This window comes from Pelophylax lessonae, assembly GCF_965119305.1.
Source record: "Pelophylax lessonae genome assembly, chromosome: 12".
NCBI classification, from domain to species: Eukaryota; Metazoa; Chordata; class Amphibia; order Anura; family Ranidae; genus Pelophylax; species Pelophylax lessonae.
In genome coordinates this window covers 219,893,033-219,919,847 of record NC_138779.1, presented here as the reverse complement: position 1 = coordinate 219,919,847, position 26,815 = coordinate 219,893,033, and the positions used below count along the sequence as shown (strand labels likewise).

The 26,815-nt window shown below is 45.5% G+C and overlaps 1 protein-coding gene across 1 annotated transcript in view; it reads right to left on the bottom strand.

Annotated features, from left to right (window-relative positions):
* Positions 1–26,307, bottom strand: part of IGSF21 (immunoglobin superfamily member 21) — a 392,526-nt gene extending 366,219 nt beyond the window's left edge. The window contains exon 1 of the mRNA XM_082273487.1: positions 26,178–26,307. Within this exon, the coding sequence (XP_082129613.1) occupies positions 26,178–26,251 (74 nt within the window). The 5' untranslated portion in view covers positions 26,252–26,307. The remainder of the gene's footprint in view (positions 1–26,177) is intronic.
* Positions 26,308–26,815: the final 508 nt, after the last annotated feature.

The window sequence follows — 26,815 nt, the reverse complement described above, 5'->3', positions numbered from 1 at the left end:
AGAGCGTTTATTTTGAAAAAATAACAATATTTTTCACATTTTTTTATATGAAATTCCCCCCAAAAAAGATGTAAAAACCAATTTTTTTAAAAGTTTTTTGCCAATTTGTTTTATGCTACATATGTTTGGTAAAAAAAATCGCAATAAGCGTATTTTGATTGGTTTGCGCAAAAGTTATTGCGTTTACTAACAAAGGGAAAGATTTCTGTCATTTTTGGTGTTTTTTTTTTAACGCGTAATGGCGGCGATCTGCGATTTTTTTTGCGGGACTGCGACATTGCGGCGGACAGACCGGACCCCTGACTGACATTTTTGACACTTTTGGGGGTACCAGTGACATTACTGCAGTAATCAGTGCTATATATATGCACTGTTACTGTAAAAATGACACTGGCAGGGAAGGGGTTAATTTTATTGGAGAGGGAGGGGTTAATGTATGCCTGGTGCTTACTGACGTGTAGGGGGGGAGGTGACTATGTGATTCATGGACAGATCGGATGTCCAGCTATGCTGAACAGTCCGATCTGTCACTCCCTGTCACTATGGAGATCCGCCCGCTGTGTTTACACACAGCGGGCGGATCTCCAGACTCGATCCCCGACGATCGGGTAAGAGCAGCGGCAATCGCCGCTGCTCCTCCCCTGGCCCGACTCCCGCTGTGAATGAAAACAGCGGGAGCGAGCCTCCGGCGGCGCGCAAGCGCCGCCCAGAAGGGGAGGAGTCCAGTCACGTTAATACTACGTGACTGGACGGGAACGAGCCACACTGCCGCAGTACTATTACCGTAAGCGGTAGTAAAGTGGTTAAAGGAGGCTCCCGAACCACATCCCTGTTCTACTGAAAAATTATCTTTTTTTTTTTCATGGTTCTGGACATGCTACAGAGCTGAAACTTCACATGCACACCTTTTAGACCCCCCCGATACTAAATCCAAAGTAAAAATCAAAAAAATCTCTTTTTTTTTTTTTTTTTTAATTTTTCAATAATTGGCTTTTTTATCAAAAATGACAATTTTTAAGAACTTTTTTTTGTGTGATTAATAGTTAATGGGGCATGACCCAGAACCCTAGGCACTTTTTAGGGGCATTTATTGGGTTTTAGGGCTTAAAAATGGTGTTTTTTGATTACAGAAGTTCGGGTCCCATTGATTTCAATGGGGTTCTGAAATCCGGGCCGAACTTTCGTGAAGTTTCAAAAGTTCGATCATCCCTAGTAAAGAACCATGGATATCCTCAGAGGAGCACCTCATATAGAGGCTCTATTAGAGGACTCTGCTCCTTCCTCCAACTCTCCTCTCCTAAAATACTCTGCACTGCTGGGGGACTCTGCTCCTTCCTCTAACTGTCCTCTCCTAAAATACTCTGCACTGCTGGAGGACTCTGCTCCTTCCTCTAACTGTCCTCTCCTAAAATACTCTGCACTGTTGGAGGACTCTTCTTCTTCCTTTATAACTCTCCTCTCCCAAAATACTCTGCACTGCTGGAGGACTCTGCTCCTTCCTCTAACTGTCCTCTCTCAAAATACTCTGCTCTGCTGGAGGACTCTGCTCCTTTCTCTATAACTCTCCTCTCCTGATATACTCTGCTCCTTCCTCTATCTAACTCTCCTCTCCTGAAATACTCTGCACTGCTGGGGGACTCTGCTCCTTCCTCTAACTGTCCTCTCCCAAAATACTCTGCTCTGCTGGAGGACTCTGCTCCTTTTTCTAACTGTCCTCTCCTAAAATACTCCGCACTGTTGGAGGACTCTTCTTCCTCCAACTCTCCTGTCCCAAAATACTCTGCACTGATCAAGGACCCTGCTCCTTTCTTTATAACTCTCCTCTCCTGAAATACTCCGCTCCTGCCTCTATCTAATGCTCCTCTCCTGAAATACTCTGCTCTGTAGGAGGACTCTGCTCCTTTCTCTTTAACTCTCCTCTCTCGAAATACTCTGCTCTGTAGGAGGACTCTGCTCCTTCCTTTATCCAACTCTCCTCTTCTGAAATACTCTGCACTGCTGGAGGACTCTGCTCCTTCCTAAATTTAACTCTCCTCTCCCGGAATACTCTGCTCTGCTGGAGGATTCTGCTCCTTCCTCTATAACTCTCCTCTCCTGAATTTCTCTGCTCTGCTGGAGGACTTTTTTGCTTTCTCCAACTATCCTTTCCCTAAATTCTTTCCACTGCGTGAGGACTCTGCTCCTTCCTATATATCTCTCCTCTCCCGAAATACTCTGCACTGCTGGAGGATTTTGCTCCTTCCTATATATCTCTCCTCTCCCGAAATACTCTGCACTGCTGGAGGATTCTGCTCCTTCATCTATAACTCTCCTCTCCTGAATTTCTCTGCTCTGCTGGAGGACTTTTTTTCTTTCTCCAACTATCCTTTCCCTAAATTCTCTCCACTGCGTGAGGACTCTGCTCCTTCCTATATATCTCTCCTCTCCCGAAATACTCTGCACTGCTGGAGGATTCTGCTCCTTCCGCTAACTCTCACACTCCTCTTCTGAAATACTCAGCTCCTTCCTCTATAACTCTCTTCTCCTGAAATACTCTGCTCTGCAGGAGGACTCTGCTCCTTCCTCTATCTAACTCTCTTCTCCTGAAATACTCTGCTCTGCTGGAGGACTCTGCACTTCCTCTATCCAACTCTCCTCTCCAGAAATACTCTGCTCCTTCCTCTATAAATCTCCTCTCCCGAAATACTCTGTACTGCTGGAGGACTCTGCTCCTTCCTCTATAACTCTCCTCTCCTTAAATACTCTGCACTGCTGGAGGACTCTGCCCCTTCCTCTATAACTCTCCTCTCCTGAAATACTCTGCACTGCTGGAGGACTCTGCCCCTTCCTCTATAACTCTCCTCTCCTGAAATACTCTGCACTGCTGGAGGACTCTGCCCCTTCCTCTATAACTCTCCTCTCCTGAAATACTCTGCACTGCTGGAGGACTCTGCCCCTTCCCCTATAACTCTCCTCTCCCGAAATACTCTGCACTGCTGGAGGACTCTGCCCCTTCCTCTATAACTCTCCTCTCCTGAAATACTCTGCATTGCTGGAGGACTCTGCCCCTTCCTCTATAACTCTCCTCTCCTGAAATACTCTGCACTGCTGGGGAACTCTGCGCCTTTCTCTATAACTCTCCTCTCCTGAAATACTCTGCACTGCTGGAGGACTCTGCTCCTTCCTAAATGAGTCTGTGCAGGTGATGTCAGGAAAGTCTCTGCACTTTCTTATCTGTGAGTTGGAAGCTTTGTCAGCCCAGCACTCGCTGGATGTAGTAAATCAGGGTAATTATCTTCCTCTCTACCCCGCTCCCGCTCTTTCCATGAGAAATATGTAAGCGCCACCTATGAATAGATAAATATAGAGTATGGAATAAAATCAATGTATTCAGTGCCGGCGCCGCCCGGGGAGTCAGCCAATTTCCCCAAGCTGTGCTTTCTTGTTACATACAGCGCCGTGCTGTGACACAGAATGGCTGAATTTCAATGTCAGGCACTTTGGAACCATGCGCAGCTCCTCCAGCCAATCACAGGGCTCCGCGCACATTCCTTTCATCAGCTGACAATGTGAGAGCCTCTGAAGATTTCTTACAAAGTAACAATTTTTTCTATGGCGCTCATAAGAGGCGCAAGAAACATGAAAGGAGCGCGGATTAAAATTATTATAAAACCCAAATTATTCTACGCCGCAAATTCCATAGAAGATGCAGAAAGTAAAACGCGTCACTGATAAGAAATGGATGAATTCCACGGAGAGGAAACTTACCTGCGTTGCACACTTTCAAATGTTTTTTCTTTGTTGTTGTTGCGGTTTTCTCTAGGTATAGTGTAGTCATCAGTGCCCATCCTTCCAACAGGATCCCCATCAGAGTCCCCCCTTACTTCAGGATCCCCATCAGTGCCCGCCCTTACATCAGGACCCCGATCAGAGTCTCTCCTTACATCAGGATCCCTAACAGTGCCCACCCTTACATCAGGACCCCGATCAGAGTCTCTCATTACATCAGGATCCCCAACAGTGCCCATCCTTCCAACAGGATCCCCATTAGAGCCCCCCCCCTTACTTCAGGATACCCATCAGTGCCCACCTTTACATCAGGACCCTGATCAGAGTCTCTCCTTACATCAGGATCCCCATCAGTGCCCACCCTTCCAACAGGTTCCCCATCAGAATCCCCCCTTACATCAGGATCCCCATCATTGCCCACCCTTACATTAGGATACCCATCAATGCCCACCTTTACATCAGTATCCCCATCAGAGTCCCCCCTTACATCAGGATCCCCATCGGTGCCCACTCTTACTCCAGGATTCCCAACAGAGTCCCACCTTACATCAGGATCCCCATTAGTGCCCCCCCTTACATTAGGATACCCATCAGTGCCTACCTTTACATCAGTATCCTCATCAGAGACCCCCTTACATCAGGGTCCCTATCAGTGCCCACCCTTACATAAGGATCCCCATCATTGCCCAACCTTACATTAGGATACCCATCAATGCCCACCTTTACATCAGTATCCCCATCAGAGTCCCCCACCTTACATCAGGATCCCCATTAGTGCCCCCCCTTACATTAGGATACCCATCAGTGCCTACCTTTACATCAGTATCCTCATCAGAGACCCCCTTACATCAGGGTCCCTATCAGTGCCCACCCTTACATCAGGATCCCCATCAGTGCCTTACATTAGAATCCCCATCAGTGCCCACCCTTACATTAGGATCCCCATCAGAGTCCCCCCTTACATCAGGATCCCCATCCGTGCCCACCCTTATATAGGAGCTAAACCATACCTCCCTTTTTGAGATGGGAACGAGGGACACCTCTTAGCAAAAGTATGTAGGCATAGGTAACACCCCCTGCCACACCTTCTTAAAGGAAAATTATATATATAAAAGAAAAAGTCCTTATTAGTGTCCCCCCTTACATCAGAGCCCCCACTCAGTTCAGGGTCCCATGCCCACCCACTTGCTACACCAGGGTCCCCATCAGACTCCCGTTTACATCAATACCCCCCTGATTTCAAGATCCCATGCCTGTCCTCCCCCTTACATCAGTGCCCCCCTTACATCAGGGTCCCCATTACTGTCCCCCCTCACTTCAAAGTCCTACGTCCATCCTCCTTTACATCAGTGTCCCCCTTACATTAGAATCCTTGTTTACTTCAGGATCTTCATCAGAGTTCCCATTACATTATTGTCCCAATAAGTGTCACCATTGCATGAGAGTCTCCCCTTAGATTAGTGTCCCCAACAGTGTCTTTCCTTACATCAGAGCCCCACTAAGTTCAGGGTCCCATGCCCATCCCCTTGTTACACCAGTGTCCCCATCAGACTCCCCTTTACATCAAAGCTCCCCTCACTCCAGGATCCCATACCTGTCTCCCCCCTTACATCAGTGTCCCCCCTAATATCAGTGCCCCCCCCTCCCTTCACTGCCCAACATTCATCCCCCTTTACATCAGTGTCCCTATTACATCAGAGTCCTCTTTAACTTCAGGGACCCCATCAGGGTGCCCATTACATTAGTGTCCCAGTCAGTGTCCCCATTACATGAGTCTCCCCTTAGATCAGTGTCACCAACAGAGTTCCCCCTTAGGGGTGAGGAAGTGAAGGGGAGTAAGCAGAGATTGTGCCGGGAGGGCCAGATAAAATATTGTTTTGGCCAATAGGCCATAGTTTGGGACCCCTGCACTAAAGGGACTGGCATCTTCCTTTTCTGGGTCACAAAGCGTCCAATCCATGCCTCACCATTTCTTCTATGTTGCATCGTACAGAAGAACCCGTCTTTTGGAGACCTGTAGAATGGAGGATGGAAGAGTTGGGTGGCCATCTATTGTTCATGTTCACTGTAGTGAACCTATGTGGGACCTTAAGGATTGGAAGAAGGTTGTGCTGTACAAACTGGTATTGTGTTTCTGCCACAGTCAACATCGAATGTGTGGACGTTCCATTATTTTTCAGAGGTGGGCCTCAGGCCGAGAGAATGTGGATAATCCAAAATGGCGGAGTTTCTCCCTATTACAAGCATGTGCGTACCCTATCTCATTCCTGAGCATAAAGAAGGTGGGAGGTGTTCCTGGCCAGCTTGGTGGGAGCTGGTAACAAAATGGAGGCCCGCTAACAAGTTAACCACTTTACCACCGGAGGATTTTCCTGCTTTACGTCTGGGCCACTTTTTGCGATTCGGCACTGTGCGAATTTAACTGACAATTGCGCAGTCATGCAACGCCGTAACCAAACGAAATTTACATCCTTTTTTTCCCACAAACAGAGCTTTCGTTTGGTGGTATTTGATCACCTGTGCGATTTTTATTTTTTGCAATATTAATAAAAAAATGCGACAATTTTGAAAAGATAACAATATTTTTCTACTTTGACAGTTAACAAATATCCAATATATTCAATTTTTGTCATATATTTAGGCCAAAATGTATTTATCTACATGTCTGACAAAAAAATTCTCAATGAGCGTATTTTTAACCGCTTTAAGACCGGAAGATTTTACCCCCTTCCTGACCAGGCCATATTTAGCGATTAGGCACTGCGTTACTTTAACGGACAATTGCACGGTACCAAAATTAAATTTTCCCCACAAACAGAGATTTCTTTTGGTGGTATTTGATCACCTGTGCGATTTTTACTCTTTGCGCTATAAACAAAAAAAGAGCGACAATTTTGAAAAAATAACAAATATTTTTCACATTTTTTTATATGAAATTCCCCCCCAAAAAAATGTAAAAATCAAAATTTTTTTACTTTTATTGCCAAGTTGTTTTTTGCTACATATGTTTGGTAAAAAAAAAAATCACAAAAACCGTATTTTGATTGGTTTGCGCAAAAGTTATTGCGTTTACTAACTAAGGGAAAGATGTTTGTCATTTTTGTTGTTTTTCTTTTAACACGTAATGGCGGCGATCTGCGATTTTTTTTGCGGTACTGCGACATTGCGGCGGACAGATCGGACCCTTGAATGACATTTTTGACACTTTTGGGGGTACCAGTGACATTACTGCAGTAATCAGTGCTATACATATGCACTGTTACTGTAAAAATGACACTGGGAGGGAAGGGGTTCACTTTATTGGAGAGGGAGGGGTTAAGTGTGTCCCTAAGGGCGTGTTGCTAACTGTCATTGGATGTGGCTTGCGATGTAAAAGCACAGATCAACGGTCCTACATAGCAGGACCGAGTGATCTGTGATTTTACACAGAAGAGAATGACAGGCGGCTGTGATTACATTAGCCGCCTGCCTTTCTCCCTCTCTACCCAACGATCGCGAGTGACCGGCGGACATCGGGTCCGCTGGTCCCACGCGCCGGCTTCGTCGGGTACGAGCGGGGGGGGGGGGGGGGGGGGGAGCGCACCTCCGGCGGCGCGCGCTCACCCCCTATTCGCTTCCAGGCTAGTGACGTACCGGTACGTCACTTTGCCTGGGAGGGGCTGACTGCCGCCGTATATAGTTGGGCGGCGGTCGGCAAGTGGTTAACGTAACGCAGTGCCGAATCGCAAAAACTGGTCTGGTCATTAAGGGGGGGGGGTAAATCTTCCAGAGCTGAAGTTTGAAAAGATAAAGACTGCTGTGGGATTCGGTTCCTTCTAAACAGTCATTGTGTTCTTTACTTCACGGAGTTCCCCTTTAAGCCTTTTAATCCCACCAGGACCCTAAAAGGTATCTGTGCCACACCGCGTCCGACACGCGGAACAGACAACACAGCAAGGACGCGCAGCCTTCATCGCCCCAAGACTGACAAAGACAAAAGCCCGGCCTGATAGATCTTTGCATCCTTTGATTCATCCTGTGAAGAGTTTTATTCATTTATTTTATTTTTTATTTTTTTTCCTGAAATATTTTGACGGTCGGTCCCTCAAGTCTCCACACAAGTGTCAAATGAAAGCAGCGGCAAACGTAATCGGCTTTCAGAATCTGGGGCAGATATAGCGGGAGATGACGGCAAATCGCTATATATTCAGTCCAGTCTCTTTAATCAAGTCGGCTTGTCATTCGTTCAGTGATCTGATTATACTATTCACCTATAGAGAGCGGGAAGATGGACAGAATGGTGGATCATCCATTATAACCAGCGATAAGAGGAGGAGCATGCCAAGCAGATTGCAAAGGTATATTAAATTTGTTACTGCGAGAGAGAGAGAGCGAGAGGACAGCGGGAAGAAAAGTGGATTAGGCGTCATTGAAATAACTTATTAGAGAGTGCTGAACAGCTGCAAAGCAGATAATGTCTTCCCGGCTACCAACTGCACTTTACATAACTTAGTAAAGCAAATAAGGAGCCCGAGCATTCGAGTTATCCAACATCGGCCTGACTATATTTTTGCATAGAAATTTGCTCCAATCAGCGTAAAAAAAAAAAAAATATATATATATATATATATATATATATATATTATATATACATATGTATATACACATACATACATACAAGAAGAATGTTCAAATGTATAGTATCTCACAAAAGTAAGTACACCCCTCCCATTCTATCTTTTCATGTGACAACACTGAAGAAATGACACTTTGCTACAATGTAAAGTAGTGAGTGTACAGCTTGTATAACAGTGTAAATTTACTGTCCCCTCAAAATAACTCAACACACAGCCATGTCTAAACCGCTGGCAACAAAAGTGAGGACACCCCTAAGTGACAATGTCCAAATTGGGCCCAAAGTGTCAATATTTTGTGTGGCCACCATTATTTTCCAGCACTGCCTTAACCCTCTTGGGCATGGAGTTCACCAGAGCTTCACAGGTTGCCACTGGAGTCCTCTTCCACTCCTCCATGATGACATCACAGAGCTGGTGGATGTTAGAGACCTTGCGCTCCTCCACCTTCAGTTTGAGGACCTCCACCTTCAGTTTGAGGATGCCCCACAGATGCTCAATAGGGTTTAGGTCTGGAGACATGCTTGGCCAGTCCATCACCTTTACCCTCAGCTTCTTTAGCAAGGCAGTGGTCGTCTTGGAGGTGTTTGGGGTCGTTATGTTGGAATATTGCCCTGCGGCCCAGTCTCTGAAGGGAGGGGATCATGCTCTGCTTCAGTATGTCACAGTACATGTTGGCATTCATGGTTCCCTCAATGAACTGTAGCTCCCCAGTGCCGGCAGCACTCATGCAGCCCCAGACCATGACACCCCCACCACCATGCCTGACTGTAGACATGACACACTTGTCTTTGTACTCCTCACCTGGTTGCCGCCACACACGCTTGACACCATCAGAACCAAATAAGTTTATCTTGGTCTCATCAGAACACAGGAGATGGTTCCAGTAATCCATGTCCTTAGTCTGCTTGTCTTCAGCAAACTGTTTGCAGGCTTTCTTGTGGATCATCTTTAGAAGAGGCTTCCTTCTGGGATGACAGCCATGCAGACCAATTTGATGCAGTGTGTGGCGTATGGTCTGAGCACTGACAGGCTGACCCCCCCACCCCTTCAACCTCTGCAGCAATGCTGGCAGCACTCATACCTCTATTTCCCAAAGACAACCTCTGGCTATGACGCTGAGCACGTGAACTCAACCTCTTTTGGTCGACCATGGCAAGGACTGTTCTGAGTGGAACCTGTCCTGGTAAACCGCTGTATGGTCTTGGCCACCGTGCTGCAGCTCAATTTCAGGGTCTTGGCAATTTTCTTATAGCCTAGGCTATCTTTATGTAGAGCAACAAGTATTTTTTTCAGACCCTCACAGAGTTCTTTGCCATGAGGTGCCATGTTGAACTTCCAGTTACCAGTATAGATAATAAACTATAAACCCTCCTTTGTGGTTCCCAGGATAATAAACTATAACCTCCCCCCCCCCCCCGAAGAAACTATAAACCCTCCTCCTCGGAACCCAGGATAATAAGCTGTAAACCCTCTTCCTCAGTTCCCAGGATAATAAACTATAAACCCCAGTCCTTGTGTCCTTGGAGGGTTTTTCCTGTACGAGTTCTGTGGGATCCCAGGACACTGCAGTATACCCAAATTACAAAGTTCTGCCTTCAAAACTGGTTAACAATCCAAATATTACCCATCCTGGGGTCCAGCACTCTAAACAATTGTGTTGATAACAGAAATAAAAAAGATGCATCTCTGCGCTGTGGTGGGGCGGCAGCTAACACAGGTAAGTAATATACGAAACCAATAAATAAGGAGAAATGTGTAGCACCAAAAGTAAATTAACAGTAATGAAACGTGAATACAGTTATAAACGAACAGCACATTGAAATAAAGTCCAAAAAAAGTTCTAAAGTGAAAAAAATATATATAAATCCAATCTTGAATGAAAATCAACAATAAAATCCTTCCAGATGTAGCTGTGGTAAATAAAGCTCACGGGAGCCAGATGAAGTCTCCACAGTGTAGTATTTATTGAATTTGTATTTTAAAAGCCAAAATAAAATCAATCATTAAAACATATGACAATGGGTGCCACTACCGACCCGGTATCAGAATGTGGCCTGACTTCAGCACTAGTGTCTCCTCCCTAATGCATTTCGTCCAGCAGGACGTTATCAAGGGGCCTCAGGCTGAGCTTTATTTACCACAGCTACATCTGGATGTTGAAAGTTGCTGAACAGTCTTCCCAACAACAGATGGCGGATCTACACTGAGTGCGTGTTTGCTGCTGTAACGGCAGCCAGCTTTTCCGGTGAGTGTCCATTTCACAGGGGTGCAGTGGATGATTCTGGAGCACTGTACTGGATCACTAGTGTAGTATTTATTGGATTTGAATGTTAAAAGCCAAAATAAAATGAATCATAAAAACATACGACAATGGGTGCCACTACCGACCCGGTATCAGACAGTGGATTGACTTCAGCACTAGTGTCTCCTCACTAATGCGTTTCGTCCAATAGGACGTTATCAAGGGGTCCCAGGCTGAGCTTTATTTACCACAGCTACATCTGGATGGTGCGAGTTGCGTAACAGCCATCCCCACAACAGATGGAGGATCTACATTGAGTGCGTGTTTGCTGCTGTAATGGCAGCCAGCTTTTCCGGTGTGTGTCCATCTCACAGGGATGCAGGGGATGATTCTGGAGCACTGTACCGGATCACTAGTGTAGTATTTATTGGATGATTCTGGAGCACTGTACTGGATCACTAGTGTAGTATTTATTGGATGATTCTGAAGCACTGTACTGGATCACTAGTGTAGTATTTATTGGATGATTCTGAAGCACTGTACTGGATCACTAGTGTAGGATTTATTGTATTTGTATGTTAGCCAAAATAAAATGAATCATAAAAACATATGACAATGGGTGCCACTACTGACCCGGTATCGGAATGTGGCCTGACTTCAGCACTAGTGTCTCCTCACTAATGCGTTTCGTCCAATAGGACGTTATCAAGGAGTCCCAGGCTGAGCTTTATTTACCACAGCTACATCTGGATGGTGCGAGTTGCTGAACAGCCTTCCCCACAACAGATGGCGGATCTACACTGAGTGCATGTTTGCTGCTGTAACGGCAGCCAGCTTTTCCAGTGTGTGTCCATTTCACAGGGGTGCAGGGGATGATTCTGGAGCACTGTACTGGATCACTTCTTTACTTTTCAATCCACCACCAATTTTTTTATACACATCTTTGCACTGAACGTTGTGCTTTTACCAATAATTTTATATTATCCTATCATGGGATTGTGCATTTAAATCTATATTTTTTCATTATATTTTCCATTATATTGGTTTATATGGTTGATTTTCATATAATATATATATTTATTTATTTTTTTTCCCCACATTTTCAGACTTTATTTCAATGTGCTGTTCATTTATAACACAGTATTCACATTTTATTGCTGCTTAGTTAAATTTGGCGTTACGCATTTTTCCTTAAGTTGTGTTGATAACTTTGTAGGGATTCACAGTTTAGCATAAAGGATTACACAGGTTGGTAAGGAGATACAATCAGAGGTACACAAGTATTATAAGTTGTATCTTCAAGATTCCCGGTCTACACTGTGCACTCCATCGAGCTGCTGCACACTTGCAGTTTAATGAAGATTACACTCGTACTCGAGAGGTTTGTTGAGCGATAACAAATGGCGCATCCAAGGCTCCTCGAAAACCAAGCTGTACATTTCTCTGAAGCGAGTATTAGTTTGACTACATAAATTATTAAGAGACAGAATTACCCTTCCGCCAGAGCTGTAGGGGGAGTGCAGTGACCTTTGATGGCGGCATTAATCTGATCGAATGTTATGTTTACAGCTGTTTTGCACCTGATAAAGCCGCTTATTTGGAGGGTGAGCTGCCAGAATTAGTACGGATAGATAATACAATTAATAATTCATTGACAGCTAATTAACAATACATAGCAGACTAACACAATTGATCCTGGTTTTATTACTGGGGAGGTGATTGGCTGATGATGGAAACAGATTTTATTTACATAGGAGAAAAAAAAAAAAAAGATTGCTCTAGAGAAAATGTGAGCAGACACGGATGCTTGGGGAGAACCCAAGGCAGTCATCTAGGAACTCATATTGCACCACATTGGCAGACTAGGCAGCTATCAAAGCCCTCATATTAGGAGGCCACATGGGTAGACAAGGGAGTTGTCCAATGCCTCGTATTAGGAGGCCACATGGATGGACTAGGGCAGTGATGGCAAACCTTGGCACCCCAGATGTTTTGGAACTAAATTTCCCATGATGCTCACCTACACTGCAGAGTGCATGAGCATCATGGGTAATGTAGTTCCAAAACATCTGGGGTGCCAAGGTTCACCATCACTGGACTAAGGAGTTGTCCAGGGCCTCATATTAGGCAGCCATGTAGATAGAATAGGACATTGTCTAAGGTCTCATATTAAGAGGCCACGTGGATAGACTAGAGAGGTGTCAAGGGCCTCATATTAGGAGGCCACACGGATAGACTAGGGAGTTGCCCAGGGCCTCATGTTAGGAGGCCACACGGATAGACTAGGGAGTTGTCCAGGGCCTCATGTTAAGAGGCCACATGGATAGAATAGGGAGTTGAACACCAATGATGGGACACTATTCCTCCCACTGACACCAATGATGGGGCACTATTCCTCCCACTGACACCAATGATGGGGCACTATTCCTCCCACTGACACCAATGATGGGCACTATTCCTCCCACTGACACCAATGATGGGCACTATTCCTCCCACCGACACCAATGATGGGGCACTATTCCTCCCACTGACACCAATGATGGGGCACTATTCCTTCCACTGACACCAATGATGGGGGCACTATTCCTTCCACTGACACCAATGATGGGGCACTATTCCTCCCACTGAAAACAATGATGGGGCACTATTCCTTCCACTGACACCAATGATGGGGGCACTATTCCTTCCACTGACACCAATGATGGGGCACTATTCCTCCCACTGACACCAATGATGGGGCACTATTCCTCCCATTGACACCAATGATGGGGTACAGATACTCCAGCTGACAGCAATGATAGGGCACAATTCCTCCCACTGACACCAGTGATGGGGCAATATTCCTCCTTCTACTGACCACAGGAACCATGTCATTTTTTTACTCCTATTGATGTTGGGGTATTATTTATTCCTTGTTTAGGAAGTTTGGAGACCCCTGATCTAATGGACGAGACACAAAGGGGCTCAGAGGAGATAGAGATTTTAGGGTTGGGTGGGACATTCATTAGTAGTCCAAATACAAGCAGGACACGGAGCGGTGGCACTCTGTCCGCAGGGCGCGGAGCGGTGGCACTCTGTCCACAGGGCGCGGAGCGGTGGCACTCTGTCCACAGGGCGCGGAGCGGTGGCACTCTGTCCACAGGGCGCGGAGCGGTGGCACTTTGACTGCATTGTCACCCTCCTTATGCCATGCCGATTTTTATCACAACAGGCGTAAAAGAAACATTGAGATTATAAGCATTACTTTACTACTTGGAGGTAAAACAGTATAACCCCCACTGAGGCAGGCACAGTTGGGACAATGGTGGTCGGTTTGGTTCTGACAACAAATCCACGCATTCCTAATACACCAAACAGCGCCCCCATCCTGTGTCTGCAGGAAATGCTGCCAGATGACTGCCAGTAACGAGGGAATAATGACATTTACCGCAATATTTTATGCTGAAGCGTTGAGCTGCAACGCATCAGAAATAATGAGATTTCTACTGGATATTGAAGAGCTGAGAAGCCGGGAGAGGAGAAGGCAACAATACTACCGCAGCCGGAACAATCACATGACACCAATGAAGACGCAACACACTCCGAAGCGTAACTCTACCTTCAGGCAAATGCTCACTTATTAAAGCGGTACACACGCTGCATTTTTTGCCCTCTATCCTTGGTCCAGTTCCCCAAGTCACCCCCTTTGGCGTGCAGAAAATGCTCACTGTAGAATGGGATTCTGTTTTTCATTTGTGACTTAAAGTGAACCTGGTTTCAGACACAGGAGGGCGCAAACACCTAGTGAAGTGCCGCCATACAACTTTAATACTAAAAGATAATTGCATTTCCACAAACATAAGGAATGGGCGTATCTGGGGCCAGGACAAGGGGTGGGCAGAAGGAGAGGCTGCCCTGGGTGCAGCTTGTATTGTAGGGATGAGGGCGCCGCAAGTTCCTTCTACTATAAGGCTGACAGGAGTATTGACAGCGGCATCACTACTTCTATCCAATCAGCCCTGGAAGTGGCAAGGAGGAGGAGGAGGAGGAGGAGAGAGTCGGGGAAGAGGTGCGGGCTGTGCTTTCTCTCTCCCCCTCCTCCACATATGCTCACACATAATGCGGGGGGGGGGGGGGCGTAATTTGACATCTATGCAATATGCGCTGGATAAACTTGTCCCGACACTGGGCATATCGCATAGAATCTCCAGTCATATAGGAAGGCTGACATGTTTGGGGGGACATGCCCCCTTCCTTCCCCCTTTCAACCAAAGCCTTGCTCTTAGCATGAGTAGCGCAAGGCTTTGGGCAAAACGTGTTAGTATATTACTGCTATATGCTGCTATGTAGCCAATAAAGAACCATATGGGGATGTCATCCAGCCATATATGAAGGTTGGCATGTTTCGGCGGACATGCCCCTTCCTTCCCCCTTTCAACCAAAGCCTTATTCATAGAATGAGTAGCACACACTTTGAGCAAGGCTTTGGGCAAAACGTGTTAGTATATTACTGCTATATGCTGCCATGTAACCAATAAAGAACCATATGGGGATGTCATCCAGCCATATATGAAGGTTGGCATGTTTCGGCGGACATGCCCCTTCCTTCCCCCTTTCAACCAAAGCCCTACTCATTGCATGAGTAGCACACACTTTGAGTAAGGCTTTGGGCGAAACGTGTTATGTTACTACTATATCCTGCTATTTAGCCAATAAAGAACTGTATAGGGATGTCATCCAGCCATTTTCGAAGGCTGGCACGTTTCGGGGGACATGCCCACATTCCTTCGCCCATTCAACCGAAGCCTTGCTCTTAGCATCAGTAGAACACGCTTTGAGTAAGGCTTTCGACGAAACGCGTTAGCATGGCACTGCTACATGCTGCTATGTAGCCAATAAAGAATTGTTCCAATGGATGTTACGGAGTAGCCAGCTTCTTCCTATTAGAGTAACATACCTCACACAGATGCCCCACTTTGCAGGCAGGTTAAGGGGGGATTTGTGTGAGGAGGGGGGATTTGTGTGAGGAGGGGGGATTGGGGGATTTGTGCTAGAAGGGGGGATTTGGGTAATTTGTGCTAGGAGCAGCGGCAGTTAAAGACAACATGTCGTCACCCCCCCTACCCCATGCAACATCATGTTTTACCGCACCAGGTGACATCAACCCTAGTGACACAACTGATTTTCTGCATTCACACACTCTGGAGCTCCTCAAACTGCATCCTTGAGAAGCCGGTGTCATTTTTGCCTATTTCTACCCAATAGCAGGGCACAGCAATATCACATGGGCCAGACTCTCCCAGCACACTGTTTCTGGATCATATGTAACAATCTTATGGTAAATAGGGTTAATGGTTGAGTTTTATGCACAGGGTGATGGCCGTGCCTATCTAATCTTCCATTCGAACAGAAAGTGGGTCAGAGCCGCTGACGGGCTGTGCTTCCCATCAGACAGACCCTTGTACGCTTCGTCTCTTGCCTGGAGTAAGTGTCAGAAGACTCAGAGCAGCCAGGAGCGCGCCTGCAGGGGCTGCACACTTTATTTATTGATAGAGACACACCGTGATATGGAGACCGGTAATAAGAGTCCCAGAATATCAGCAGGCCTCTGCTCCGCACCTACACCATTCTAGGTGGGCTACCATACCATGAAGGGACATTACTGGTCCTACCAGGACTTCTGTCCTATTCTCTATATATAAATATGAAAGGGTTTTAAGCTGAACTTCGGAGACAAAGCTTAACACACAGATGAAATGCGAGGTTGTCTTATAATCCGGACAGAGCCGAGTCAGTGACCACACTTTTCTCTGCTACAGTTGAGGAACACAGTTTGATCACCAACCTGCTAGCCTGTGATTGGTCAACAAAGTAAACGCAGCATACGGAGGAGCTCTCTCCTTCTCTGTCCTGCTTTAAGTTGTTAGGAAGAGTAGGTAGATAGGAGCGCCCAGTGTCCAATAAAATACAGGTTGGAAGGTGAGTTTGAAGGCGTTTTTTTAGAAATTGTAACAAGTATGTTGAGCCAACGCGTTTCGGAGATGATTCCCCCTTCTTCAAGGCTATTTAACAAACACAGAGGTGTACAAAAAGATATACTCTCACCTGCCACTTTATTAGGTACACCTGTTCAATTGCTTGGTAACAGAAATTGCTAATCTGCCAATCACATGGCAGCAGCTCAATGCATTTAGGCATCTAGACGTGGTAAAGATGACTTTCTGAAGTTCAAATGGAGTGTCAGAATGGGGAAGAAAGGGGATTTAAGTGAGTTTGAACGTGGCATGGTTGTTGGTGGCAGACGGGCTGGTCTGAGTATTTCTGGGATTTTCACGCACAACCATCTCTCGGGTTTACTCAGAATGGTGGAAAAAAAAGAAAGTGTGGAGGAAAATGCCTTGTTGATGTCTGAGGTCAGAGGAGAATGGGAAGACCAGATTGATAGAAAGGCAACAGTAACTCAAATAATCACTCGTTACACCCAAGGTATGCAGAATATCATCTCTGAACGCACAACACATCCAACCTTGAAGCTGATGGACTACAGAAGCAGAAGATCACACCAGGTGCCACTCCTGTCTGCTCACACTAGGTGCCAATCCGATTCTCCTCTTCTCAAGAGAGAATAAATTCAGTTCCTCTAATCTCTCCTCATAGCTGAGCTCCTCCATGCCTCTTATCAGTTTGGTTGCTCTTCTCTGCACTTTCCCCAGTTCCCTGATATCCTTTTTGAGAACTGGTGCCCAAAACTGAACTGCATATTCCAGATGAGGTCTTACTAATGATCTGTACAGGGGCAAAATGATATCTCTCTCTGGAGTCCATGCCTCTCCTAATACAATACGATTGCTTGCTTTGGAAACCACAGCTTGGCATTGCATGCTATTAAGCTTAGAATCTACCAAAACCCCCAGATCCTTCTCCGCTATGGATTCCCCCAGATCCTTCTCCGCTATGGATTCCCCCAGATCCTTCTCCGCTATGGATTCCCCCAATTGTACTCCCCCTAGTATGTATAATGCATGCATATTCTTAGCCCCCAAGTGCAGAACTTTACATTTATCAACATTAAACCTCATTAGCCAAACAGTCGTCCAATTAAACAGTGCAATGAGGTCGGCTTGTAAGTTGGAGACATCCTGTAAGGAAGTTATTCCACTGCAAAGCTTGGTGTCATCTGCAAAGACTGAAATGGTAATTTTATTCCCAGACCCGATATCATTTATAAACATATTAAAAAGTAAGGGTCCGAACAATGAACCTGTGGAGGTTTGAGCTTTGCCACTGTTTCCACACAAAGAGCAAGGGCACGATGGCAGGGGACAGGCTTTTTCACTCATGCTGTGGCTGCTTTCTAAAGAAAACTAAATGTAAGTCTTTGAGCACCTTTGAACTGAAAATTCAACTGGGCTGCAAATGAACTTGTAGCACAGGTTCACTTGAATGGATATTACCTTATCAGTGTGTGCCAAGCAGCATAACAATTTTACAGGAAAACCTTTCCAGACTTATAAACATTAGATGAAAAGCTCTACCCTGTGTGTCATAAAGGTATATTGAGGCCATATTTTTTTTGCAACACTTTTTGCCAACAGGTGCATTTGCATGCCGTGTTCCTTGCGTCCTGTTGGGTCGCGCGTTGCTGATATTGTTTGGTATTCTGACGGTGACATCATCTGAATAAAGCGGCTGTTTATTTCAGGAATCATTTATGGAAGACGGATAATTACCCAGCATTACCGGCATAAGTGAATACCAGGCTATTATCTCCGCTTCCATAGGGGAAGATGTACATTGACGTGTCCATTAGTGGGTGTAGACCCAAAATACATGTTCATATGTCACAGTATGCGATAATAACCTTCCTTTCCACCTGATTGGCACAATGCCCCCTCCGCCTTTCAGCATTCACCTTACATTCTCCTCTCTTCCTCCCGCCATGTCCACCTCTCCCGCTGCTTCCCCTCTCTGCTGGAATGCAAGAAATTCTAAATACCTTAATTTAAATGTAAATTTGGCCCTTTTCTCTTCATTCCAATCTAGCGATATTGCTGCCAGTATTACCCTTCGCTTCGCGCCTTAATGCAACATTTACTTGTCTTTAATTTCTCTCGCTTACTTCACCAGCTCCTCAATTGTCTCCAAATATCCCGTTCACGTACAGCCTCCCGCTAAGTGGCCAGAATGTGCAACCTATCCAAAGCTGGTACTACGTGGGCGACTGTTTCCCGGACTGGAAGGTCATGTCCGATGACTGGTCATTCGCAATGCGATTGCAAAGCAAAAGCGGCAGCAAATGCTATTCATTGACTTCCAAAAGCTGTATGACCCTGAATCCTGGCTATTTACAGCCTCCCACTAAGTGGCCAGAATGTGCATCCTATCCAAAGCTGGTACTACGTGGGCGACTGTTTCCCGGACTGGAAGGTAATGTCCGATGACCGGTCATTCGCAATGCGATTGCAAAGCAAAAGCGGCAGCAAATGCTATTCATTGACTTCCAAAAGCTGTATGACCCTGAATCCTGGCTATTTACAGCCTCCCACTAAGTGGCCAGAATGTGCATCCTATCCAAAGCTGGTACTACGTGGGCGACTGTTTCCCAGGCTGGAAGGTCATGTCCGATGACCGGTCATTTGCAAAGCGATTGCAAAGCAAAAGCGGCAGCAAATGCTATTCATTGACTTCCTTCCAAAAGCTGTATGACCCTGAACCCTGGCTATGTATAGCCTAGCCTTCTGCTAAGTGGCCAGAATGTGTGTCCCATCCAAAGCCCTTAATACATGGATGGCCATTCCCTGGACTGTGATGACACGTCCAATGACTGGTAACTCGCAATGCAATTGCAACGCAAAAGCGGCAGCAAATGCCATTCATTGACCTCCTTCCAAATGCTGTATCACCCTGGATCCTGGCTATGTACAGCCTCTCACAAGGTCTGGGGTCTCCAAACTTTCTAAACAAAGGGCCAGTTTACTGTGCTTCATACCTTGGGGGAGGCATACTGTTGCCATTGGGAGTACAAAATGTCCAAGCATCAGTGGGAGTAAACAATCCCTCATCATTGGTGTAATTAGGAGGACCCATCATTGGCGTCATTGGGAAAAATTGTACCCCTTCATTTGTGTCATTGGGCCCCATTGTTGGTGTCTTTTGGAGGAACTGTGCCCCATTGTTTGTGTCATTGCGAGGAATTGTGCCCCATCATTGGTGTCATTTGGGAGGAATTGTGCCCAATCATTGGTGTCATTTGGGAGGAATTGTGCCCCATCATTGGTGTTCGATCGCTCGGTTCTCAGTGCAGAGGTGCCGGGGGACAGATGCTGCATCAGACCGATGCGGCATCCACCTAGATAAGTATGAAATTGAAAAAAAAAACAAAAACCATACTTCTCTTTTAAATATGCAATTCTGCAGGTCGCCCATCACCAGTTCCACCCGTAAAAGGTCCCTGCCAACAAATAATTCATGACCTGGACCACAGAAAGAAAATATTTCATCCTCCTTTTTCAAGGGGGGGAAAACTGTAATGGATGCAATACTGGTTATATTAGTGAAATGCCCTATTTCACCTTATGGTGCATACCTTATGTATATATGTATGTATGTTACTGCTGAGATTTACTACATTACTCAAAATTCAGCTAGATTACCCCTCCTTTCGTTGAAGCAAGATGGCGCTTGAACAGGGAGACTACACCCAAAATAAGACCTCGTCATGTCCTGGAAGGAAGACATAGACACATAGATACTCCAATCATCCAATCACCACCTTATACGTATTATATATGACTATTTCCTGTAAATGACTTTCCTCAGTCTTTATAAAGATAAAAGAGGAACAAATAAAATCAGAATGAACTATTTTGACGACTGTCAGAGTTTGGTTATTCTCTGTGCGCACATTAATTCTCAATATTGGAAAGGCAGTAGATATATCTGAGGACTGTTCTGGTCCAAATCCAAAACAGCTCTAACCTCAAGACGATCTCTTGGAAACTTGGAATGCAATGAAAAATAGGCCCCCCGGAGGCTTCAGCCTCCAGAAAAGGTATCACTGAAGGTCTAGAAGTCTTCTGTAAAGTTTGAGTTAAGGTGGAATTCAAGGCAAAGGTTTTGGATAATGTGGTGAAACCTTTTGCCATTTTTTTATAGATTGTGTCCTATTTGGGGAGATGTTTCCTCACTTCCTATCTACTTCAAAAACTGTTTACACCAGTTCTGTTGGGCAGTTGCATAACCCCAACACTAAGACAAGGCAATCTGACTCATGTCCTATTTCAGCTGACACAAATTAGGACAGGTTGTAACTTTATCCAGTGCAATGCGTAGACATGGCTAGAGTTGAAGGCAATGCATCACACCACCCCTACCCAATGCACACCAGTGTGGTTAGATACTTAGAGTTCATCTAAAGCCAAGCTACAGTTGTCATCAGAACAGGTGCCGCCATTGGTAGATTTACCCTCATATCCATGTTCTGGGGGAAACTCAAAATTTTGGGTATTCCCATTTCCAAACCTGATGAGAATGGCCACCGGGGCACAAAGAGAAGAAGCAACAGAGACTACTGGCCAGTTCTGTAGGATCTGTAACAGTCAACTTTCTTGATAAAGTGGGGTCTTAAGTGCGGCCCCCAATGTTACCAAAAAGCCGCATATTAAGAGACAGCAGACACACAACAGGATATAGTCAAAGACAATGCACAATGGACAGGTAAGAGACTATGGACATGATACAAGAGAAGATCAGAGATTATGGATGCAATACAAGAGATGGTCAAAAACTGTGGACATGATACAAGAGCTGGTCAGAAACTACAGATTTAATACAAGAGCTGGTCAGAGACTGCAGACGTGGTGCAAGATACGGCCAGAGATTGCGGACACGATACAAAAGAAGGTCTGAGACTGTAGACATGATACAAGAGATGGTCAGAGACTGCAGACATGATACAAGAGATGGTCAGAGACTGCAGACATGATACAAGAGATGGTCAGAGACTGCAGACATGATACAAGAGATGGTCAGAGACTGCAGACATGATACAAGAGATGGTCAGAGACTGCAGACATGATACAAGAATACAAGAAATGGTTAGAGATTGTGGACACGAAACAAGAGATGGTTAGAGATTGTGGACATGATACAAGAGAAGGTCAGAAACTGCAGATGTAATACAAGAGCTGGTCAAAGACTGCAGATGCAATACAAGAGCTGGTCAGAGACTGCAGATGTAATACAAGAGCTGGTCAGAGACTGCAGATGTGGTACAAGAAATGGCCAGAGATTACGGACACGATACAAGAGATGGTCAGAGACTGAGGACATGTTGCAAGAGATGTTCAGAGATTGTTGATTTGACAAAAGAGAAGGTCAGAGACTACAGACGTGATACATAAGATGGTCAGAGACTGCAGACGTGATACAAGAGATGGTCAGAGACTGATGACATGATGCAAGAGATGGTCAGAGATTGTGAACATGATAAAAGAGAAGGTCAGAGACTGCAGACGTGATACAAGAGATGGTCAGCGATTGTGAACTTGATACAAGAAATGGTCAAAGACTGAGGACATGATTTAAGAGATGGTCAGAGACTGAGGACAAGATCCTTTTTACCAGGAAAGGTTAAAGGACCTTAACATGTATAGCTTGGAAGAAAGAAGAGACAGAGGGGATATGATAGAAACCTTTAAATACATAAAGGGAATCAACTCGGTAAAGGAGGAGAGCATATTTAAAAGAAGAAATACTACCACAAGAGGACACCGTTTTAAACTAGAGGGGCAAAGGTTTAAAAGTAATATGAGGAAGTATTACTTTACTGAGAGAGTAGTGGATGCATGGAATAACCTTCCTGCAGAAGTGGTAGCTGCAAATACAGTGAAGGAGTTTAAGCATGCATGGGATAGGCATAAGGCTATCCTTCATATAAGATAGGGCCAAGGACTATTCATAGGATTCAGATATATTGGGCAGACTAGATGGGCCAAATGGTTCTTATCTGCCGACACATTCTATGTTTCTATGTTTCTATGGTCTGAGACTGAGGACATGATGTAAGAGATGGTCAGAGACTGCAGACATGATACAAGAGATGGCCAGAGACTGTGGACTTGATACAAGAGATGGTCAGAGACTGAGGACATGTTGCAAGAGATGGTCAAATACTGAGGACATGATGCAAGAGATGGTCATAGACCGTGGACTTGATACAAGAGCTAGTCAGAGATTGTGGATTTGATACAAGAGATGGTCAGAGACTGAGGACAATTTTCAGTAGACAGTCAAAGCCTGAAAACATATTACATGAGGCTGCAAGACATCATTTCTATAAACAGAGCTATTGGGAAACACATATCAGTGCCAAAGGGCCCCAGGTTGGGCCTAGATCCTAAACAGAGAAGGTGAAGCCAGTAACCCAGACACCAATTCCCCCCAAGTGCCCCCCCCCCCTCACCTGACTACATCTTAACTGCAACCAGCTGATTTTTTTTTTCTTTCAAAGGGAATTTTACAAAGTGCTGAAAATTCATTGTCGTTAGAAAAAAAAAAAAAAAAAAAGCATCTCAGCGTTGGCTTGTGGCGGGGATGGCGACAATGCCATCCTCTGAGCTTATCAAATAAAGTCACAATTACGACACGGAGCTCGGATGGCTCCAGAGAATGCAATAAGTGTATTTTTATCTTTGAAATGATAAAATTTGCCTCACAACGGCAGATAGCCTGCGTGTACCCTCAGGATCCACCACAAGAAAAAAAAAAAAGACTTTTATCTTTCCGTTCCTTTCATCTCCACACCCCCCCCCCCCCCCCACTTCTCCCTATATAATGAAGGAACTGTATAGTAATGGCGCTCTCATCGCCCGCGCCTTCCCCCCGCAGAACGGAATACAATTGTTTTTTCGCACAGCACTCGGTCGCCTGTGAAGTTAATGACTTTGGATTGAGCGCGGTGCGCGCTCCCCCAGTGACCTTGGCCAAGTTTGTTGGATCAGCCATAAGAACGGCCCACTCTACACTGCTGCGTTTTTGACAGGTAAAGGCGGCGTTCGAGTCGCCCGTCCAGTCAGCCAAGCGCTGATGATACATGACAAGCACTTTTCCCCCCTTCTTAGGTATCGAACGGCGGCTGCTCAATAAAGGACGGTATTGATTGACGATCCCAACGTTTAGCTGAAATCATAGCGGTAATATTCTCATTTTCTATATATTTTTTTTTTCTAATACAATTTTCATGTTTTCTCCCAATACGCCCTTCAGTGTAATCACCGCGCTTTCGATGCACGCGGCAAATTGACCGTACAGCCCAATGATGGGGGATTCTTAACCGCTTCCATAATAAGTAAATAAGCCATTATCGTCTTTATCGGCACGCATTGCGTTCAACAAACTCTACAGCTTTTAAAAGGAAGAACTTCTTTGGATCACAAACTCTACACAAGCTTAAAGAGGACCTTACGCTACTCAATGTGGTCTTCTGCCATAATTCTTTCCGCCAGCCCACTGTGGCCCTATAACTGGGTCTTAACGGGGAACGGGGGGGGGGGACTTCCCCATCATGTGACCACTGTGATTGTCTGTCACTGTGGTTATATGATCGGAAGCCAGTCCCTCTGGCTCCTGATCAAAACTAGAGACCAGGAGCTGATGGTGAAGGGTCAGTCACTGGCCCAGGAGCCCTTACCATTGGCTCATGGTTTTGACTATGACAGCTCGGTCTCCGTGATGGAAGGCCTTCCATTTGGACCCCGATCCGGACTATGACAGCTTGGTCACTTTGATGGGTGGCCTTCCCACCAGCTTCTAATGAGGACTATGATAGCTCGGTCTCTGCGATAGAAGCCCTTCCTATCAACTCCTAGTCATGACTATGACAGCTCAGTCTCTCTGATGGGAGGCCTTCCCATCAGCTCCTATTCATAACTATAACAGCTCAGTCTCTGTGATGGGAGGCCTTCTAGTTGGACTCCAGTCATGACTATGACAGCTTAGTCTCTGTGATGGAAGCCCTTCCCTTTGTCCGCTGGTCATGACAATGACAGCTCGGTCACTCTGATGGGAGGCTTTTCCACCAGCTCCCAGTCGTAACTATGACAGCTCGGTCACTGTGATTGAAGCCCTTCCCTTTGGCACCCGGTCATGACTATGACAGCTCAGTCACTGTGATGGAAGCTCTTCTCATTGGCCCCCAGTCATGACTATGACAGCTTGGTCACTGTGATGGAAGCCCTTCCCATTGGCCCCCAGTCATGACTATGACAGCTCGATAACTGTGAAGGAAGCCCTTCCCGTTGGCCCCCAGTTATGACTATAATAGCTTGGTCACTGTGATGGGAGGTACTACCACTGGCTCCCCATCTTGACTATGACAGCACAGCCACTTTGATAGGAGGCCTTCCCATCATCTCCTGGTCATGACAAGGACAGCTCGGTCACTGTGATGCGAGCCCTTCCTGTTGGTTCCTGGTCATGACTATAACAGCACAGTCACTGTAATGGGAGCCCATTATCATGACTATGACAGCTCAGTCACTGTGCTAGGAGCTCTTTTCCACCAGTTAATAATCATGACTATGACAGTACAGTCACTGTGATGGAAGCCCTTCCCCTTGGATCTCCGGTCTTAACTATGACAGCTCACTCACTGTGATGGAAGCCCTTCCCGTTAGCCCCCTGTCATGACTATGATAGCTCAGTCACTGTGATGGTAAACCTTCCTATTGGCCCCAGGTCATGACTATGACAGCTCGGTCTCTGTGATGGAAGCCCTTCCCGTTAGCCCCCTGTCATGACTATGATAGCTCAGTCACTGTGATGGTAAACCTTCCTATTGGCCCCAGGTCATGACTATGACAGCTCGGTCTCTGTGATGGGAGCCCTTTTCACCAGCTCCTGATCACTGTGCTGAAAGCATGCAGCAAGCTCGCTCTCAGCACAGAGACCTGAGCTGCCATGGACACATACGTGCCTCAGGTGGGTGTTAAAGCCCACCCTCCTTGCCACTGCACATATATTTTACATGGAAGGCAAGAGGTTAAATACTACATAGAATTGCAAAAAAGATCCTGTGGGAGGGAATTAGTTAGACATAACACTCAACTTTCCCTGATTTCCACCAACATCCTGCCAAGATCCAGAGGAATGCTGAGTACCCCAAAATCTCACGAGGCAACACTACAGCACATCTCCAGGATCATCTTTTCGTGAGATTTGGGCCACTTAACATTATCCAAGATCTATCTGGAGGGAGAGTGATGTCACCCCTGCCTAGGGGCTTTGGGAATAAGCTGGGGAAAGGAGACACCATCTTCCTGTTCAGAACCTAGTAAGAAAAGGAGTAGACCAAATCCCACAAGAAGACATTGCAGCACAGACCACAATGGTCTTCTATGGAGTTTTGGTTACTCAACATTCTCCAAGATTTGGCCAGAAGAAGGATGACTTCAAACTCAACTAGCAAGTTGGGGACAAGATAAGTATATTATAACCCCCCCCCCCCCGCACTTTCATCCAGTGTTTTAGGAAGTGTGAGTGTGTGAAAAAAAACGGAACAGCTGAGTACTCACCGCACGGTGGACTGGTACAGCAGGTCTTCCCTCTTGCGATAATTCTCCATTTGAGAATAGTTGGTGGAAAACATGGCATCGAAAGTAAAGATTTTCTGCTTGATTGTGCCCCCGTCTGTCACCTGACAAGAGAAGAACAGGCCGTTAGATGAGACAAGACCGTAACACGCCGTCGCTGTCAGCTGACAATTAGCACGCTGTTAGCCGTACACAGCTGGGGGGGGGGGGGGGTGACAAGCAATATGTGATAGCAAAAGAATCATTGAATCATTGTCAACATGGTTAAAAACATTTGTGAGAACATTGAGAACATCCAGCTGCGTTAAAGTAGATGAAAGCCCTAAATGATTGACAATTGGTTTGTTCTGCGCACTTTGTATTATAAACGATTGCCTTTTTTTTTTTTTTCAAATTAATAAATTATAAATCATACATATACAGTATATAGATTTTAATTATTATTTTATATATACTGTATATCTCAATTTAATTAATATATATTTATTATAATCATGTATATTTAAAATATATAATATACTGCATATACATATATATATATATATATATATATATACACTAGGGATCGACCAATTATCGGGAGGGCCGATATGCACTTTCCCTGATATAGTGGGTACGGA